The sequence below is a fragment of the Artemia franciscana genome, chromosome 8 (assembly GCF_032884065.1).
Source record: "Artemia franciscana chromosome 8, ASM3288406v1, whole genome shotgun sequence".
Taxonomy (NCBI): Eukaryota; Metazoa; Arthropoda; class Branchiopoda; order Anostraca; family Artemiidae; genus Artemia; species Artemia franciscana.
Genome location: NC_088870.1, coordinates 19793909 through 19813760, shown reverse-complemented (window position 1 = coordinate 19813760; position 19852 = coordinate 19793909). Strand labels below are relative to the sequence as shown.

General features: G+C 34.2%; 1 protein-coding gene across 1 annotated transcript in view; it reads right to left on the bottom strand.

The window, feature by feature from the left end:
• Positions 1–4414: 4414 nt before the first annotated feature.
• The window catches only part of LOC136030102 (transmembrane protein 183-like), a 33742-nt gene continuing 18304 nt past the window's right edge, over positions 4415–19852 (bottom strand). Inside the window, exon 2 of the mRNA XM_065708772.1 lies at positions 4415–11606. Within this exon, the coding sequence (XP_065564844.1) occupies positions 10578–11600 (1023 nt within the window). The 5' untranslated portion in view covers positions 11601–11606 and the 3' untranslated portion in view covers positions 4415–10577. The remainder of the gene's footprint in view (positions 11607–19852) is intronic.

Sequence of the window (19852 nt, the reverse complement as noted above, 5' to 3'; positions counted from 1 at the left end):
TTTAATTAACCGAAAACCGGAGGGCAACTAGTCTTCCTCCCCCGCTCTTTTTTTCTCAAAATCATTCGAGCAAAGTTATGAGAACGCCATTTAGCCAAAAAAAATAAATATACAAATTTCGTTTTAATTATTCCTCTGCGGAGAGCCAAAAACAAAACATGCATTGATTCAAAAACGTTCAGAAATTAAATAAAAAAAACAAACAAGTTTTTTAAATGAAAGTAAGGAGCGACATTAAAACTTAAAACGAACAGAAATTACTCCGTATATGAAAGGGGCTTTTCCTTCTCAACGCCCCGCTCTTTACGCTAAAGTATTTTACTGTTTTAAGATGTAGAGTTAAGAGAAAGAGTCAAACTTTTATAGTCTAGAAAATATTTACTAATTAATTCAGGCATAAGCAGTAAACTCTGAACCAAATGAGGTTGGCACTTGACCCGTATCAATACACATCTGATATAAAATGTGAGATGTTCAATCAATAGAGCACTAGCATTTTGGAAATTATGCGCCGTTATGTCGTCCAGACGGAGGTTTAACGACGTTAGTGACCTGACTCACGTTGGCGGCGTCACTTTTCAGACGATAAATATGCTACATTTGCTTAATAGTGGGTCTAGCCTTTCTTTTAATATCATCTTGTACTATTGTTTGGTATGTTGTTCTTTCTTTCTTTTAGTTTAATGAATTAGTAACAATAATTCAAGAGGCATTATGTTACGCTTCACATGAAAGCGAAAAAAGTAAAAGAGTTATTTTGGGCATTTTGTTGGCTATGGTTTTTCGACTTCGGCTAGTTCGAATGATATGGTTTTTCGTCTAGTTACGCTTTACTTAAAACCAGAAAAGTAAAAATGTATTTAGGGTTTTTTGGCTGTTATTATCGACAAAACGATTATACATGGAGGGTTTGTCCTGGGTATTTGCAGAATGGTAAATGAAATTTATATCATATGATTTATTTTTGAACGTGACAACTACGCCTACTGCTACTAACTCACCGCAGCACCAAGCTGCATGAAGCCAGTATAGCTCCACGCGTGCTCCTCCTCCATCCTATTCTATCCAAGGCCTCCCTCTTTATACCCTCCCAAGAATTTCCCATTTCCCTTAAATCTTTATTTACAGAACATCCCATCCCAACCATGGACGACCTATTTTCTGTTTATCCCTAGACGATTAGTCGAAAAGGACAATCTATCATCCTTCATCCAATAAAAACAAATGTTGGTAAGGAATGGGACCGCAAAACCTGCCCAAGCCATCTCAACCTTTCTCTCCTTATAGCCCTAGAAAGCGGGATTGAACCACACTTTCTTACAGCCTACTTTGCAAAAACATACTAAGTTGGAAAAGCATGTTTATAAGACATACTGGGTAAAAGTATTTTGAATTAAAATAATCAACTTGGTGAAGATGGATAAGTGTAGACTGATGGTTTATCATCCATTGCTATCCGGATATGGCCTTTATTATTGTTATTTTTCTTTTTTAACTGCATTACAGAAAGTTTAATTGAATAATTATCCGTCAAAATCTAATAGGTTGATGAAATCTGCTCGGTTTTCTAAAAAGGAGAGAGACATTCTAAAAAACCCAAGTGATATTCACGAAAATCTTACGATCAAATTCAAGATATTTGAGAATCTCCTATAGGTTTCGAACTCCTATCTACATGAGCGTGGAATTTTGTGTTTTTTGCAGGAAGAAGGATCACGCAAGCGTGTATTTTTTTGTTATCTTTTTCCCACGAAGAATTGTATTCAGACAATAGTCCTAGAAAACCGGGAGAGAGCTCATTCGAACGGAAAAAATAAATAAAAGTGCTCTTTTTAGGGGAAAAAAGTTTCTTTAACTGAAAGTATCGAGCGACATTAAAACTTAATACGAACATAAATTATTCCGTATATGAAAGGTACCGTCCCCTCCTCAACGCCCCACTCTTTACGCTAAAGTTTTTATTGTTTTAAAAATAAGATTTGTGAAAAAGAGTCAAAATAAGGTCTGATCAACAGGGGTTAATGAACTACTTGATGGCTTAGCTAAACAAACGGTCATCGCTTAGTGTTCATCTCCCAGAAATTTATAATAATTTTCCAGAAATACGCCATCTTTTTGTGAGAATTCAAACAATTTTGTTCTTGGAACGACGAATAGCCCAAGCCGGGATTGAACCAAACTAGAAAGCGGGATTGAACCAAACTTTCCGTATGTTTATTTCATTATTTATTATGTTTGTGAAATGTTTTTGTGAAATCAAGAAACGAAAACTGTGCACTGACCTACTCTGTTTATTAAACAAACTTAATCTGAATGTGTTTTTTTCTTTTTCTTATAAAAATTTCAGAAATATATAACAATTTTACAATTCCTCCTCAAATCCACCAATAATTTTTACTTGTGTATAGTTTGAAACGCTTTCCTCTGGACAATTAAAGATCAGCATAGCAGCATTCATGGCTCTGCCAATTTCTTCCAGTGCAGGAGTATTCACAGCAGGGATTACCTTGTTCAACCAGCTGATTCATGCCACTTATCAAAAAGTTCATGGTAACGAACTGAAGTAAGGAGCGAACCGGCTCAATAGTAAACGAAACTCTAAAAAACGGAATTTTGATGCTAAAAGATGCATCAAAAGAATCGAATTTTCATGTTGATTCTAAATATATAAGTTTCATCAAATTTAGTCTTTGTTATCAAAAGTTACGAGCCTGAGAAAATTTGCCTTATTTTGGAAAATAGGGGGATACACCCCCTGAAAGTCATAGAATCTTAACGAAAATCACACCATCGAATTCGGCGTATCAGGGAACCCTACAGCAAAAATTACAAGCTCCTATCTACAAAAATGTGGAATTTCGTATGTTTTGCCAAAAGACAAATCACGGGTGCGTGTTTATTTGTTAGTTGTTTTTTTTTCCAGGGGTCATCGTATCGACCAAGTGGTCCTAGAATGTCGCAAGAGGGCTCATTCTAACGGAAATTTCTAATGCCCTTTTTAAGTGACCGAAAAAAAATGGAGGGCACCTAGGCCCCTCCCATGCTCATTTTTTTCCCAAAGTCAACGGATCAAAATTTTGAGATAGCCATTTTGTTCTGCATAGTCAAAAACCATAATAACTATGCCTTTGGGAATGACTTACTCCCCCACAATCCCTGGGGGAGGGGCTGCAAGTTACAAACTTTGACCAGTGTTTACATACAATAATGGTTATTGGGAAGTGTACAGACGTTTTCAGGGGGATTTTCTTGGTTTGGGGGCGGAGTTGAGGGGAGGGGGCTATGTGAGAGGATCTTTCCTTGGAGGAATATGTCATGGGGGGAGAAAATTTCAATGAAAAGGGCGCAGGATTTTCTAGCATTACTATAAAAAAAACAATGAAAAAAAAACATGAAAACTTTTTTCAATTGAAAGTAAGGAGTAGCATCGAAACTTAAAACGAACAGAGATTATTAGGCATATGAGGGGTTCTAAAAATACTTTAGCATAAAGAGCGAGGTATTTAGGAGGAGATAAATACCTCGCTCTTTATGATAAAGTATTTTTAGTAATTTCAACTATTTATTCTACGGCCTTTCTGATTCAGGGGTCAGTATAAAGAGCGAGTTATTAACGAGGGTATAAACCCCCTCGTATACATAATAAAAATATAAGAATATAAATGTTTGTTACGTAAGTTAATTCTTAAGTTACGTATATTTTTTTACTAATAAAAACGTTCGTTAAAAATTAAAAGTTCTAGTTGCGGTTTTAAGTAACCGAAAAATTGGAGGGCAACTAGGCCTCCTTCCCCACCCCTTATTTCTCAAAATCGTCTGATCAAAACTAAGAGAAAGCCATTTAGCCAAGAAAAGAATTAATATACAAATTTCATTTAATTAATTTATGTGCGGAGAGCCAAAATCAAACATGCATTAATTCAAAAACGTTCAGAAATTAAATAAAAAAAACTAGTTTTTTAACTGAAAGTAAGGAATGACATTAAAACTTAAAACGAACAGAAATTACTCCGTATATGAAATGGGTTGTCCCCTCCACAATCCTTCGCTCTTTACGCTAGAGTTTGACTCTTTGCCACAATTCTACTTTTTAAAACAATTAAAAGCTTTAGCGTAAAGAGCGAGGGATTGCGGAGGGGACAACCCATTTCATATACGGAGTAATTTCTGTTCGTTTTAAGTTTTAATGTCGCTCCTTACTTTCAGTTAAAAAAACTAGTTTTTTTTTTAATTTTTTATAAGAACTGAGACAACAGAATCCTTTACACCATGTTGGGTACAAGTCACTGCTTATTCCTGGAATAGTTGTCTGTCTTAGTTCTGCAATGTTATTCTTTTTTCACACATATTCAATACATAAGTCTACATATTCTATTCAATGCATACTTCTACTCAAGCATAAGTAATAAAACAGTTAAAAACAAAGTATATATTTTAATTTGACACAAATGAGTTTACAACTTAACTCCAATTCCTAAAATTGCATAAGAACAAAATACGAATAAGTGGGAAACGGACAAATAGTCAATGTGTTACGACTAGAACAAATAAAAGAACTGGCGTCCGAATTCATAATCTGAAATCTGTCGACCTGATTTGAACCACTAAATGAGCAAAAAAAATTGAGCAAATTCTTGTTGCCCAAGAACAACTTTTAGATAAACAGAAAAGAAGAATATTTGTAGGCGGGACTGCCATTGGGATTAATCCTCAGTGAGAAAGCTTGGATCCAAGTTGTGTCTTATTTTCCAAAAAAAAAAAAAAATTCACACGTATTCAAGCATAGAAGGTATTTGGTCGGCGAATGATAAGCAAAACGTTGTTTCAAATAAATAAAGTTCATATACTTGAACAAAAAAAAATAATTGAAGAAAAAACGGGTTTAATTTTTTATAAAGCAGTGACAACAAAATAAAATAAAAACTGCACCTTAGCTAATTAAAAATAAAAATACTCCGAATATTTCGGCCCCACGTCCGGGAGCCTTTCTCAATGGAAAAAAAAAAACAACAAAAAAGGAGAAAATTACAACAATTTAAGACTATTTTTAAGACATTATAAAAATGCCACGACAACTAAACCAACATAAAAAATATAAACAATCAAATATATAAGAAACAAAAACTCACATTTTAAAACAAAGACTCCCGCAACTGACTGTAACTTTAGAAAAACTGAAGTAATTGTTTATATTGGCACTTTCCTCTGCCACAATCGATGTATAAATGGGAATCTATTAAAAATGAAAGTTATAAATACTTGCAACAATACGAAAAGAGGTGACCCAACCCCAAATCCAATCAACATCTTACAGGTTAATGAAACACAATTATGAATTATAAATTTAATGGATTTTTTCATTGCTATTTTTCCAAGGTTGTCACAGAAATTAAGGAAAGGATTAAAAAAACGTAATATAAAAACAGCTTTTAAATCAGGACAAAATATAAGCTCATGGCTAAATAACGGAAGAGATAAAGTTCCAAGAAATATACAACAGGGGGTATACAAAATTCCGTGCTCTTGTGGTAAATTTTATGTAGGTAGAACACAGAAGAATTTTAAAAATAGGCTACAGCAACACAAAAATGCGATAGATTGCTCGCCAGAATAAAAAACCTGATACTTTTGAATCCGCTATAGCGGATCACGTGTATAATTTTCCTCATCATAGTATTTTATTTGATCAGACAAGAATTGTCGATAAGTCTGTAGGATTTTTACAAAGTTTCAGAGAAATTATAGAAATAAAAAAGATCATCTATGGGGGTATTAATATCAATAGAGATGAAGGGGAATTTAAAATAAATTCAATCTATAATAGTTTAATTAAAGACCAGTCAAAAACTTCAATGAGGAGTGATTTGCATAATTGTCCTGAAACAAGTAATAACCTTGCGAACGGAGGTCAAAGCATGGTCAATGCTGTAAGAAGTCAACGGACGGCAGCTAAAATAGCAAATGGAAAAATTCATTCAATTTATAATTCATAACTTTGTTTCATTAACCTGTAAGATGTTGATTGGATTTGGGGTTGGGTGACCTCTTTTCGTATTGTTGCAAGTATTTATAATTTTCATTTTTAATAGGAACCCATTTATACATCGATTGTGGCAGAGGAAAGTACCAATACAAACAATTACTTGAGTTTTTCTAAAGTTACAGTCAGTTGCGGGAGTCTTTGTTTTAAAATGTGAGTTTTTTGTTTCTTATATATTTGATTGTTTATATTTTTTATGTTGGTTTAGTTGTCGTGGCATTTTTATAATGTCTTAAAAATAGTCTTAAATTGTTGTAATTTTCTCCTTTTTTGTTGTTTTTTTTTTTCCGTTGAGAAAGGCTCCCGGACGTGGGGCCGAAATATTCGGAGTATTTTTATTTTTTGTTAGCTAAAGTGTAGTTTTTATTTATTTTGTTGTCACTGCTTTATAAAAAATTAAACCCGTTTTTTCTTCAATTATTTTTTTCGTAAATGGAAAAGCAGTGTGGTCTAAGAAATCATATACTTGAATATATTTGATATTTCATATATTTGAAATGTCAAATTTTTGCAGAGCAAAAACAGTTCCCCTAATGCCACGTTTGGGCGATACCAAAAAGATTGGCAAATAGCAATTATGAGACGCATAGGAGAGTTTTAAGCAACAGTCAGCTGTTAGATCATAATCATCCTCGGCAATGAAGGGTTCGTAATTTTTGCTAGTTGATGTACCTCTTATTTGTTTCCGGTGTATTTGATGGTAAGACCAATTTAGTTCCAGTAGTAAGACATTTAGGGGACTTGTAAGCAATAATCGGGTATTAGGCTACAATTATCTTCAGCGATGAGGGGTTTGCAACTTTTAGCTTATTGCTAAAAGTGTATTGATTTACACTATTTATTGTGTGTATTGATTTATACTATATTAGATATTATGTTATATTAGATAGCATAAGTATGAACGCATATGCTTATGTAAATACTAGCGTGAATATAAACCCCTGGAGTTACCCAAAGTGTGTCCAGAATTTGTCTTTATTTTGGAAAAGATCGTATTTTCCACCAATATTCTAACTTCAATCATTCTTGAAGGCGTAGCGTCTACCTCCTCTGAGGTTAACTCACGAGCTGCATCTTTTACACCCCTGATTAAATGAATAATTCAATCGTAGAAAAATTAAAACAACGAGAAAAAAGTTAAGTTTTATACATAAATCCCAGTAAAAGCTTCGCCACATTAAACTAAATCACCTACCAAAATATGATCCAATTGTTGAATCAATTCCAGGTTCATATTTATGCAAAAGGATTGACACTAACTTGAGGATAAATTGTGTATAACTTCTTATAAGGGACGTGCAAAGGGGAAGGGGGGGGGGGGGGTATTATCCATGAAATCCTAGGCTTCTGGGCATTTCTTATTCAAAAAATCGTTTTTACTACTCCACAGTGTCTTTCTCCACTTCTTCCGTATCCCATTTCCTTAAGGACATAAACTGTTTCCATAGGGGGGTTGTAATTGATCAAGGTCATTACTGATCCTACAAATCATTCATATTACTGTAGTTTATCAGAGCAGTCTTTCAATCAGTTCATGGCAGCAAACTGCAAGAAAGGATTTGCGCGGCCAAATAGTAAACAAAACTTTAAAAAACTAATTTTTTGATAATAACTTATTCATCAAAAGAATTAGTATTTTATGCTGATAATAAATAAATAAATTCATGTTTGATGAAACCTACCAAAGTTAAAAGCCTGAGAAAATTTGCCCAATTTTCAAAAAGGAAGAAACCCCAAAAAACTTAAGTAATATTAATAAAAATCACACCACCAAATTGAGCATATTGAAGAGATAGAGGTTTCAAGCTCCTATTGACAAAAATGTGGAATGTTTCATTTTTTTGCCTGAAAAAGATTGTGAATGCATGATTTTTTTCCTTTTTCTTCCAAGGGTGATTGTATGGGACCAATGATCTACTACTCTCCCCTCCGTCGTATATACCTGTTTCTTTTAGATGCCTGTGACTTTTCAGTCTTTGATGCTATATGTTTTGAAACTGCATCTAACATATATTAGACCATGGGTTATATTCTGATCTGGTTTAAGACAATTACTGCCATTTAATTTACTAATTTGCTACAGCAGTTGAAAATTTGAAGATTAAATTAAGCACATCGAAAAATGTGGTGTAAATCATGAAGATCTCGAGCAAGGGTCTTTTAGCATCACTATTTCCTAAAGTTTTACGATAATCTGCAATATTGACCATAGTAGTGTAGGATTTGTGAAATACGTATTTACAATATTCTAATTCTATTCTTCTGTATTGCAATATTAACTTCAGATTTTTAGGAATAGCCACAAAACTAGCCATAATGCTGCCAGCAATTCAGCTCAATTCGTGCACCCAATTTGCTATTCCAAAATTAGACTAGATTAGGGGCCCATTGGACCTGGTTGTGTAGTAATAATTAAGCTGTGTGCAAAAAACGTGTAAAGCTGACATAATATGACTAGTGTGGCAGCATCTTAAACTTCACTTATAATTATGATGTTACATTATCTAAACTATATGCCTTATTTTTTAACTTCAAATGAGCATTCATATTTTAGCACATTGCTTTACTGAGGCAATCTTATTTACATTTGAGTTTGGAATATATCTTCGCTATTGCAAAAATGTTTGTTATATGGCCCATTTGCCTTGTGTGGCACATAAGACAAATATTAAAGCACATTGCAATCATCCCTTGCACTCCTAAGTAACAACCTCGGCTAAGTTTCTGAGCATTTATCCTGTGAGGGGGGAGGGGTAAAGTCAAAAAGTTTATTTTCAGGGTGCTAATTTTTCGACTTTTTCGGGGATAGGTCACGACTAATGTTGAGGGGGAGCAAAGAAGGTCTCTTATCCTGAGTTCAGGCAAGCTAAAAAGTTATATTGTATTTGCCCATTAAGTTAGATAAAATTTGTATATATTATCTAGCATTTATTATGTGCAGCCTCTGCAGGTCCCGAAAACCTGCTGAGAAAACAAATCGTGGCCTAAGAATGCGCCTTCTTCACCCTCCCCCGTCCCTGAGAGACCCTATAATACCCATAATACTTAGACATGTGAGCACCTTCGTATACTAATACTGCATAGTCTCAATTTGTTTACATTAAAATAACAACCATATTTTGAAAGATAAATAAAGATAAAAGATGTGTAGATCATAAATTCTTTAAAAGTAAACATCTAGCAAAAGCACCAAAAACAAGACAAAAAATTTCACCTGGCAACACTTATCAAAAGTACAAAATGTTTTGATAAAAAGGGCTACACTTTCACCAAAAACAATATGTATTTTCATTTATACAAGAAGATGGAACAGCACTATTTTTCCTCTCTCTAATAATGATCCAGGGATCCTCCTCAGGAAAGCAAGGGGGCGAGGAGGGCCCCCTTTTTTTCTTTCTTTTGAAAAATCCGTTTAGAAAACCCAAATCTAGACCTAAAAATCAACAATAAAAAAAAAAAATTGTGGGCATTTGAAAATTTTGAAAAAATGGGACAGAAAACACTTTTTAGTTCTTTTTTAAAACTAAAAACAATAAAACAGAATAGATACTAATACGCACTTCACAAACATGACTTTATCAGATGCTAGGTTCACAAACACTTTATCTGATGCTAGGTCATGGAAAACAAAATATTCCTCTCATTTTTAAGGTACTGTCTACGTGCATATAGTGCTCACATTCTTGTCCAAATAGGGCTGCAGCAATGGCTACAACCTAGTAAAGAACAAACCAGGGTCCATAGTTACAAAAAGTTTAAAGGCACTTTCAAAAAAACTGTTTAGTGGGGAAAAATAAAAAATTTGTAGCTGATTCAGAAATTGCAACTATTATTTTGAATCCTGATATTGTATGTTATTTGAAAACAAATTTATGGGAATTTCGAAAAAATAGCTTGGAGCCCCTCAGAAATGGCATCTGGTCAAAACAAAGGTACACCATTGAAATTACCACTGTCGAAAGCCCCGTATAGGAAACTTGGTCACCAACCTTGAATAAGGAAAATCAGTTTTTGATGAATGATAATATTGTAATAAATAAAGTTTTTTACAAAAAAAAACTGCATCTTTATATACGAGCTGATATAACACACATACTTTCTGACAAGGGATGTGACATCATGATTAATTAACTCTGTTACCTGATTTCCTGAACTGTTGTCAAGTATATTTTTTAAATTACACCGTATATGGTAGATACAATCATGAATGACACCATATTAAAACTTAAATCATGATGTATAAAAATTACTTTAAAGAGCAGATTGGGTAAAAGTGAAGATAATGTGGTTTGTTCTTTGCTAGAATTTGCTAGGAAAAATGCTTTTTCCTGTATATGATAAACTTAACTTAAAAAAAACAAGCTTTTAAATGAATATCATTAACAGGATTACCAATACACTAACAGCATTACCTATTATCCCAAGCAGACGCCTCTTGTTAAGAAAAATGCTTTTTCCTGTATGTGATAAACTTAACTTAAAAAAACAAGTTTATTAAATGAATATCATTAATAGGATCACCAATACAGTAACATCATTATCTATCATCCCAAGCAGACGCCTCACTACTAATAATAGCAAATTCCTCTTTCTGCTTTTTAACATACTCCTGTTCTTCCATTTGCGGATATTCAGGATGCCACCAATGCATAACATTGTATTTGACAACTGGTTGAAGTTCAACAATAAGACCTTCATTTACGGAATGTTTTACCTTTCTAAAAGGTACAAACTGAATTTTAATGCTTTGATTCATCATGCCTGAGAGTCCTACTTTAATATCACAGACAAATTGCCCAACTGGGCAATGAAAAAGAATGAATGTATTGCATACAATACTAAGCACTCTGTAACCACTCTCAGAATTATAACTAATGTCTGATAACATTTCTAACAAGTTTCTATTTTTATTTGAGTCACTAAAGCCAGGCCTTCTCAGTTTAAAAAAAAACTCCCAATTACCAGTCCGTAGCTTTCTATGCCATGTAGCAGTACACAAACACCCTTTTAGAATATAAGGCTCAACAGAGCGATGTGTTGGTGTAACTTTAATTTTTTCACGGAAAGGGTGATACATATGGTATAAACTTCTGATGACATATGTCTTCAATCCATACTGCCTTTTCATGGATTCAGGCTTTAGTCTCTCTGGAAGTTGGGCTTTAGAATCATAATGATTTTTGTACAACCTCCTCCAAAAGCCCATTGAATTAATCACAGCTGCAGAGCTTTTACATATTAATGCAAACCTACCAACATCTTCTGGTGAAATATAATAGGATAAAATATACCAAATATCAATAGGGTATGTATTGCCCTGTTCCCTCTGATATTCATAAGGAGAAACTTTATTCTTTTTCTTCTTGACAATGGGTTTGGGAGGTTCCTCATCAGAATCTATCAGAAAATCGTCAATGTCTTTATCAAACCAGTCAAGCTCGTCAACATAAGGTTTCATGACCACGTAGGTCTTCTTTATTTTAGAGCAACTTCCATGGGCTTTTGAATTCGCGAAATCGTTCAGTGATATTTCACCACAATCAGCTGTTTTTTTGCCCATATTAACCTGAAAAAAAGAAGAAGAAATGAATACGAGTAATCTAAACCAATAAATAACTCCCAAAATTTAGGTCAAATAGTAGAAAAGAAAATTCAACAAAATGAGAGGAAAGAACTTGATCCTCTACCAATATACCAATAAACACACATTTGAAAAAAGATGCACAGTGGCGTCAGTTAGGGAGCAGAGATTTTTTTGTTGTTACAACTTATATTTTGAAAATTAACGTTTTCAGTATTTTCATTGAAAAACGGCTTTTTGGAGTGTTTTCATTGGATACATTGGAAACAAATTGTACAAAATCTCCCCCCTAGATTTGCATCTCTGTCCAAATATTCTATCGATTTTCTTTTCTACTGTTATTTGGAAATCCCCCAAGACTTATACCCCCTACATTTCCTTTAATTGACGCCTCTGGACATGCACCATTACAGAGTTGAATAATATGAAAGAGTACAGTTTATATAGTAACTCTTTTTTGAACGTGGTAGCATGCATTAAAATTTACTACTGCTTCAGTTTCAGTAATTGATGCAAGAGAACGCCTATTTTGGCAATCAACAAAAAACACACTAAAGATCCCAAACAAATATATGGGCAAATGGCCTAATTGCACACCAATCTGATAGTTACAGCTATGTCGTGAAAAGAGAAAGGAAAAGAAACCGTTAATGAATAACGGCATAAGCCGTTATTCACGGCCATTATGACAGGCATGAGCGTAAACGGCGACTGAACTATGGGCACATTGGGTTTTAGGGGTACATATCCCCAGAACTAAGAAATTTGCAATGATTACTAGGGTTTAGGGTTAAAATACTGATAGGAAAGCCAAATTTTTACTGGTGTCCACTAAATATTAATTTTGTATCCATCCCTGTGTTGACACATGCCCCCCTCCAAACTTTGAGTTTTTTTATGATTTGCAGAATTCCTTATTTTTACATATAGTCTCTCCATCCCTCAAAAGCAAAACCTGGAGTATATTCCTCCACTCTGTTTCTTTCCACAAAAAAGAGACATTTCAGTTCAGATTCTCTTTTTGATAGAATATTTTAACTGCAATTATTAAAGGATATATTCCTCATGGATGGGATACACATGTTTTTAAGCGATCTTCAAAGAATTTTCGGCATTCCTTCCTTTGGATAGAGATATTCTTATTCCCCTTTAAGAAAAGAAAGTACATGTGGATGCAAAGCAATACAGTAAGAATTAATAAATTAGAAATATAGGTAGAATAAAAAACCCTTTTTACATGTTTAAATTTAAAACACTTTGTTAAGTAATTATCATACTTTTAACTCTTTAAAATCAACCCAAGGATTAATACGAACTGAATTACAAAATATTTTATGCAGTCCTAAAATTGTAGTACAGTCTATAGAGAATCCTTATATTTTTCTGGGGCAGCTACTTACTTATGCTTATTTCATCCTAACCCTGAATGTCCAGGTTAACATCAACTACCGCAAGCTTGATCTCATAAGCAATCATGAGAATCATGTAAAATATGCTTGTTCATATAGAATATATGAACACATTTATGTAGAATACTAGCTGTTGGGGTGGCAATCATAAGCAATCATAAGATTCATCTAGAATATGCTTGTTCATATAGAAAATATGAACACGTATTTATCTATATATATAAAAATAAGTTGTTTGTGTGTTGACTGACGTCATGCATGTTTGTCGACTGAGGTCATGTTTATCGACTGACGAAATTACAGACCGGGAGACCGGGACACAAATGACGACCGGGACACAGGGAATATAAATGACGACCAGGACACTCAAAGAGAAATTACAGACTGGGACACCGGGACACAAATAACATCCGGGACACAGGGAATATAAATGACGACAGGGACCCAGGGACACAACTACAATGGGGACGCCGGGGGGGGGGCACAGGGGGGATATATAAATGATGACCGGGACACAGGGAATGTTCGATTAGCAATCACCATCAACAAAGCTCAAGGGCAATCATTAGAATAATGAGGTATAGATCTGAATACGGATTGTTTTTCCCATGGACAATTATATGTTGCATGTTCAAGAGTCGGTAAACCTGACAATCTATTTATATGCACAGACAGTGGGACAGCAAAGAATGTTGTATATTCGCAATTTTTACTTAGTTAAAAACATATGGCGCGTAACGACTTACGCGCGCGGAGGGGATTTGGGGGGGCACAAACTGCCTCCACCAACTAGGTGTTGGGGTGGCGCGAAGCGCCACCCCAACAGCTAGTATAGAATATGATAGATGTTTGAAACTGTCAATACGTTTAGATCCATATTCCAGTTGTCAAATCTCAAAAAAAAAATATATCAGCATTTTTCAAAATTCTACAAGAGATCGTGGACAATTTTGCACAAAGACGAAACTTTCCATGTGAAATAAAAGCACTTGAAATTCAGTCTTTCATACTGATTTACATAGACCTATTTGTGCTGCGAAAGCTTAACCAAATTCTCAAGAAAATAGACTTCTTTTTCTAAATGCAGTTTAAGAGGTTTTGTACAGATCCAATAGATTACATCATAAAAAATACAAATAGAAAACTTTGACCTCTCTATTTTCTTCAAACTTATTCAGCCTCCCCACTTTTTGTTCTAAAAAACAACAACAAAAACTAACACATCAACTACTATAACAAAGTCTGAACTTGGGTCACACTCTGACATTTCTTGCCAAAACTCCTTTTAAAAAGTACATCAAAGGTAAATATTGATGTTAATAATCCCTTGAAAACAGTGACAAATTGAATAAAAAAGTATGCCATTGAAACCAGTGACATCCAACACATTTCAGCAGAGGTTTTCAGCTCTCAAGCTTAAATTTTGAAGAAAATCATAATTCAGATGGGGTAACACTGATGTGCTCCTCCCTTTTTTTTAAGAAGAAAGGACGCCAAAACAGAACCCCTTTTTACCTTGAGTCTCATGTTAGGTCTATTCATACCTGAAAACCATGATTTTCTTAGATTTTTTGGGTAGTTTCAACATTATGAAGTTTTTAGGACAGTATAACATTTTACATGTGTTGCCATACTAAAACCATGGAAATAAATGAGCAAAATTAATTAGTTGAATCTGACAACGCTTTTATTCAAACATGAACAATCTGCCAATTACCAAAGACAACTGCAGTTCCAAAAGATAATACTGAAGCTCTTTGGTACAATACGTTTTTAGCTTATTTCTGCTGATTTGTATTATATTGTATCGAATTAATGACGATTCTTGACTTTTAAGGTCCTTGTGTCTGCCCTGCAATGTCCTGCTATAGTATAGTTTGGACTCTGGGTTCCATATTACCAAGCTGAGATCAAACCCACAGCACTGCCACAGGACGTTTTTCACTAATTCTTCAACCACATTACCTTCTTTTAAATTTGGCACCTGCTATTTACCAAAAAATGCATGATTACATAAGGAGGCCCTTTCCATTAAAAATTAGACTTCCGATTTTCCTAATTTTTGCAGATATTTGGTTGAGTGGCATAATGGTTGTTTAAGTTTCCACTCAGCCAATTCAAGCAAACAGATTTCATTGTCTCTGTATCTCTGTACTTGGTTCTTTAGTTGAGTGGTATAATGGTCAAGTTGATTGGGTTTGGTTGAGTGGTATAATGGCTGTGCAAGTTTCCACTTGACCAATTCAAACCAACAGATATCATTGTCTCTGCCCTTGGTTCTTTGGTTGATTGGGTTTGGTTGAGTTATATAATGATGGAGTTGATTTGACTCAAATGATTGGGTTTGGTTGAGCATTATAATGGTTGTGTAAGTTTCTGCTCAACCACTTCAAAAAAACGAATTTCAGTGTCTCTGGCCTTGGTTCTATGGTTGATTGGGTTTAGTTGAGCAGCAAAAGAGTTGATTGGATTTGGTTGAATTGATTGGCCCTAGGTTCTTTGAAATCAGAGGCAAATGGTCTATAAGCAAAATGGCATATTGGTTGAAACTTGGGCTACAAACCTTCATTGGTTCATTAACATATTTTAAGGGTATCCCTTTATGATATAGAATGTTAAAGAATTTTAAGTTACCAAACAGAGTCTTAAGTAAAAGGTAAAATGAACTTTGAAAAAATAGTTCTGTTTGCGATACTATACTGTATAGAAATGGTCAAATGAAGTGTTGCAACTAATTAAATAAAGATTTATTTTTTAGTTGAGTCTCAGATAACCATAAAAACCTCAAGATATTTGAGATAATAATACCTAATATTATATCGTTTTGTTTAAATCAATTTAAAGAAAAAAAACAAAAAAAGAAGTCTTTAATAAAAAGTAAAGAGCCTTGTCAAAATCTAGGACAAGCAAAAACACAGTAACATAATAAATAATTCAAACCTAAAAACTACTGAAATTGCTATCAAAGAATAAATGACAACCAAAACGAACAGAAATGAATATGGACAAAGACGTCAGATACAAAGATAACGGTTTCTGCTACAAACAATTTGCAAAAGGAATACAAATTATTATGAATAATCAATTTGAACTTTAAAAAAAACAAAAATTACCACCAATAGGAGTAGGGATGTATTGTATATTCAGGAGTAGTATATATTAAGCAAGCTGCCTTTTTTCATTATTGATCTTTCTGGTAATCTTAATTATTATAATGTGTTTTTTTGTTTTGTTTTTTGATGATTTTTAAACAAATAAAATCACACTGTTCAAAACACATATTACTGTCAATAAAATGCCAATGAGACTTCAGCTGTTTAGAGGGTTTGACAGGAAGAAGGAGAAACAACCACTGTTATTTGTTAAACTTGACATCCCTTTTCACACAAAAAATGCATGCCTGAGGCACTGAAAACCCTAGCTACACCTCAGTAATTGAAGCTCCTTTGGCTTTGGAATTTAAATTGAAGTGTGCCAATAGCCTGCAATTTTAAAGCAGGTTGGCACAAATTTTACTCTATTTTTGTAGAATCAATACAGCTACATTGTTCTTCCAAAATTTTATTGCCCTTGTTAAGCTACCCTTGTTCTAGTTCTACCTTTGAAGTTCCATGCCAATTGGAGAAAAACAACGTTTGTGCTTCATGCACTTGGTTTAAGCTACAAAAACACCATCTATATATTTGTTGAAAGTCGAAAAAAGGAGAACAAATGAGTTAGCTATAAGGATGAGCTCATGAGTGAGCTATAAGGCTGCTGTATCTGAGAGAAATCCTTTAATTTTAATAGCCTATAGACCTCAAAAGACCATAAGGCACCATACACAAAGCCTGGTGAATTCCTACTCTAGGAAAATCTTGATTTAGTATGTTGCTTGATCTAAAATACTATTGCTGGACATATTAACTCCTCAAGTAGCAAGCAAAAGATAGAGAATTGAAGAAGCAAGTTGGCAACATCTCTGTTATCAAAAATAAACTTGTATACATTGAAAAAATAGTTTACAACACCTCTCCCCATAACCTTGTTTTTTATGTTTTGTTATTTTAGTTTAATTTATTACCTGTTCTTATATTTTTACTTATTATTAACTTGCATCTACTCTTTTGTTCCTTTGTAATACAGTTTGAACTCTAGTTTTTTGTTTCAAGTTCTGAGTTTTTTTCTGCTTTGTTGAACTGACAATTTGTTCTGGTATTCAATTGTTATATGCTTCTTTCATTCTTGCAGATTTGGACTTGTTTAAATTTTGTTTTTGTTATGATTTTAATATCATTTTACCTGAAATAAAAAATTTGGCATTTCCTAGCCTATAACAGACATTAATCAATAAAGTATTATTCTCATTATAAGCTTTCTAATGCAAAATTTGAGGAAAACAAACTCCCTTTATCTTGTTTACAGAACATTGCCATCTCTCACTTCACCCTTTACAAGCTCAAAAAATTAATTTATAAAGGTATTCCACAAGGAGGATTAAGAAACAAAACATATATACTGCATTGTAAGTACTACAAACAAGAACTACATCTGATGGAGAATTCATTTAAATGAAGAAAATGCTTATATGAGCATAAAAACAGGATAAAAAATAGAAACATAAACTTTACAACAAAACAGCAATTATGCAGCAGAGCAACATCTGATTCAGTTTTTAGTCATCAGCCATAATAATGTTGTCCTTGGAAGAACCTAACAAATTTATTCCCAGAAAAGAAGAGTAAACTAAAGATTGGGATATCGCTAACCAAACCCAGAATAAAAAGAGGCAAATCATTTGAAATTCAGGACGCATGCCTTGATTGTCTACTGTTGTTTGAAAAAAACAGCAATCAAAATTTATTGCAATAAAAAAATAGATAGTTTTTTCCCTACGTCAAGCAATTATAATTATAGGCTGGGAGACTATTGTATAATTCTTCTCAATTAAAACTACTAATAACATTGGGTGTAGTTCACTTACTAAAATAGTTGTTAATGTAGAGCAAATGCCATTTTTGAGAAGTCATCAATGGTTACAGGGCAAAAAAAAGGTACATTTTGGTTAATTTGTTTTGTATAACCATTTAGTTCCATTCAAAAATATAGACACAGAACAAAACATCAATGGGTCAAAGAGTTAGACACCAATGGAAAAACGGACCAATTTACAGATATAATCTTAGGCCAAATACAAAAGCTTACTTGTTCTATTGGTTCTGAACCTAAAAAGGAAAAAAAAAAAAACATTCAAACTCTTTTGGAGATATTTTGGGTTCATGTGGCAAGGTATATTCTTGGCTTCTGTGGTGGTATGGGTCATACAATAAGGCTTAAAGCATCTTGTCCAAGTCTCTATCCTCCAAAGAGGATGTCCTCAAAGCTGTGGAACCTCCCCTGAAAACTGCCTACTTTCAAAGGTGGGTTAACGCACTAGGGCAGCCAACAGCCCAAGGAGCCATCAGTGAACTAAATTTGCAAGAAACATCATGAAATGTTGGACCAGAATAAGAGACCAAATGATGCTACAGTGTTTCTTGCAAGTGACATGCCAAGGAAACTAGAGTCCTCAACAAAAATCATGAAGCAGGCTGCACAAAAAAGATGCTAAAGTAAAGCCTGAGAAAAGTTTTCCCATCAAATATGATTTGATGCAGCCTTTTATGGCCACGGAAGTGTATCATTAAAAGTTAGATATTCTATGCTTAACAGAAACCAGAATGAACTCGACTTGAATGAACTTGGCTGACAAAGATGCCAATCTCTTGCTTGGCATCATTGCCAGCATAGAGGGAACCAGACACCAGCCCTGTTAATTGTCTCCAGAGTGCTCTGTCCTGGGCAAGGATTGGAGCTTCAATGGCGTCAGTGTTCCAGGTAGTGAGTTGACCATAGAAAACGTCTGCTTATCTTTTGTGTGGTCCATCTTTGGGGTGTTTCCAGTGATTTACAGTTGGATCCCAAGTTAAGGATGAGTTATCCAGGTATTTGAGTTGGCATGTGAAGTAGATGACTAAAAATACTCAAGCTGACTCAGACAGCAATGACAATTTAAAAGATCAGAGGATCTCCAAATTCTGTAACCTATTAAACCATCCCACTTACTCACTTTTGAAGAAGTGTTTTGTCTGGACAGCATCTATATTGAATAGATTAATCAGTCTTCATTTAGCATCCAGCCTGTGAGGATCTTGTGTTGTTAACTGTTGAGCCAAGTTTTTCTTTCAGGTTATTAACCTCTTAAAAACCAATGGTTAGACAAAGATTAGTTGGTCCCAAATGTAGGCTGAGAGTCTTTTCAAACTCTGTTAAATGTGGAGGGTGCAATTGCTTGTTTCATGCAGGAACAGAAAAGTGTGCCAAAACTGATACAGCTAATTGGAGTGAGAGCTGGTGTTGTCCTAACTGCTTCTCTAAGAAAATGCCAATCAATCTGGTAAATTCTTTAAACTCACCTGTTTTACCTTCACCTTGCACCCCTTGTTCTCCAAATTCAAGAGCTAGAATGCTTAATACCTTAAAAGAGCTTAAATGACTGGTGTTTCCCTCTTTGACTCCAGCCTCTCCCTATTTACAACATGAAGGGATGCCCCAACCCCTCTTGAATTATCTTGTCAGACTGAGAGCCAGGCTGTCTTTTCTGTCAACCCATTCTACACTCTTAACACCACCATTGGAAAATTATACACCTGCTCACATGAGGCATCAGTTCAAACCAAACCTTACTCATATGTTGACAGTGAAAATTTAACATATCCAAAACCCTGTGTTAAAGATTTTGCTTGCCAGACAAATCTTGATATTCTTAAACCAGAGTCCACATTGTGGCTTTTAAAATTAAAA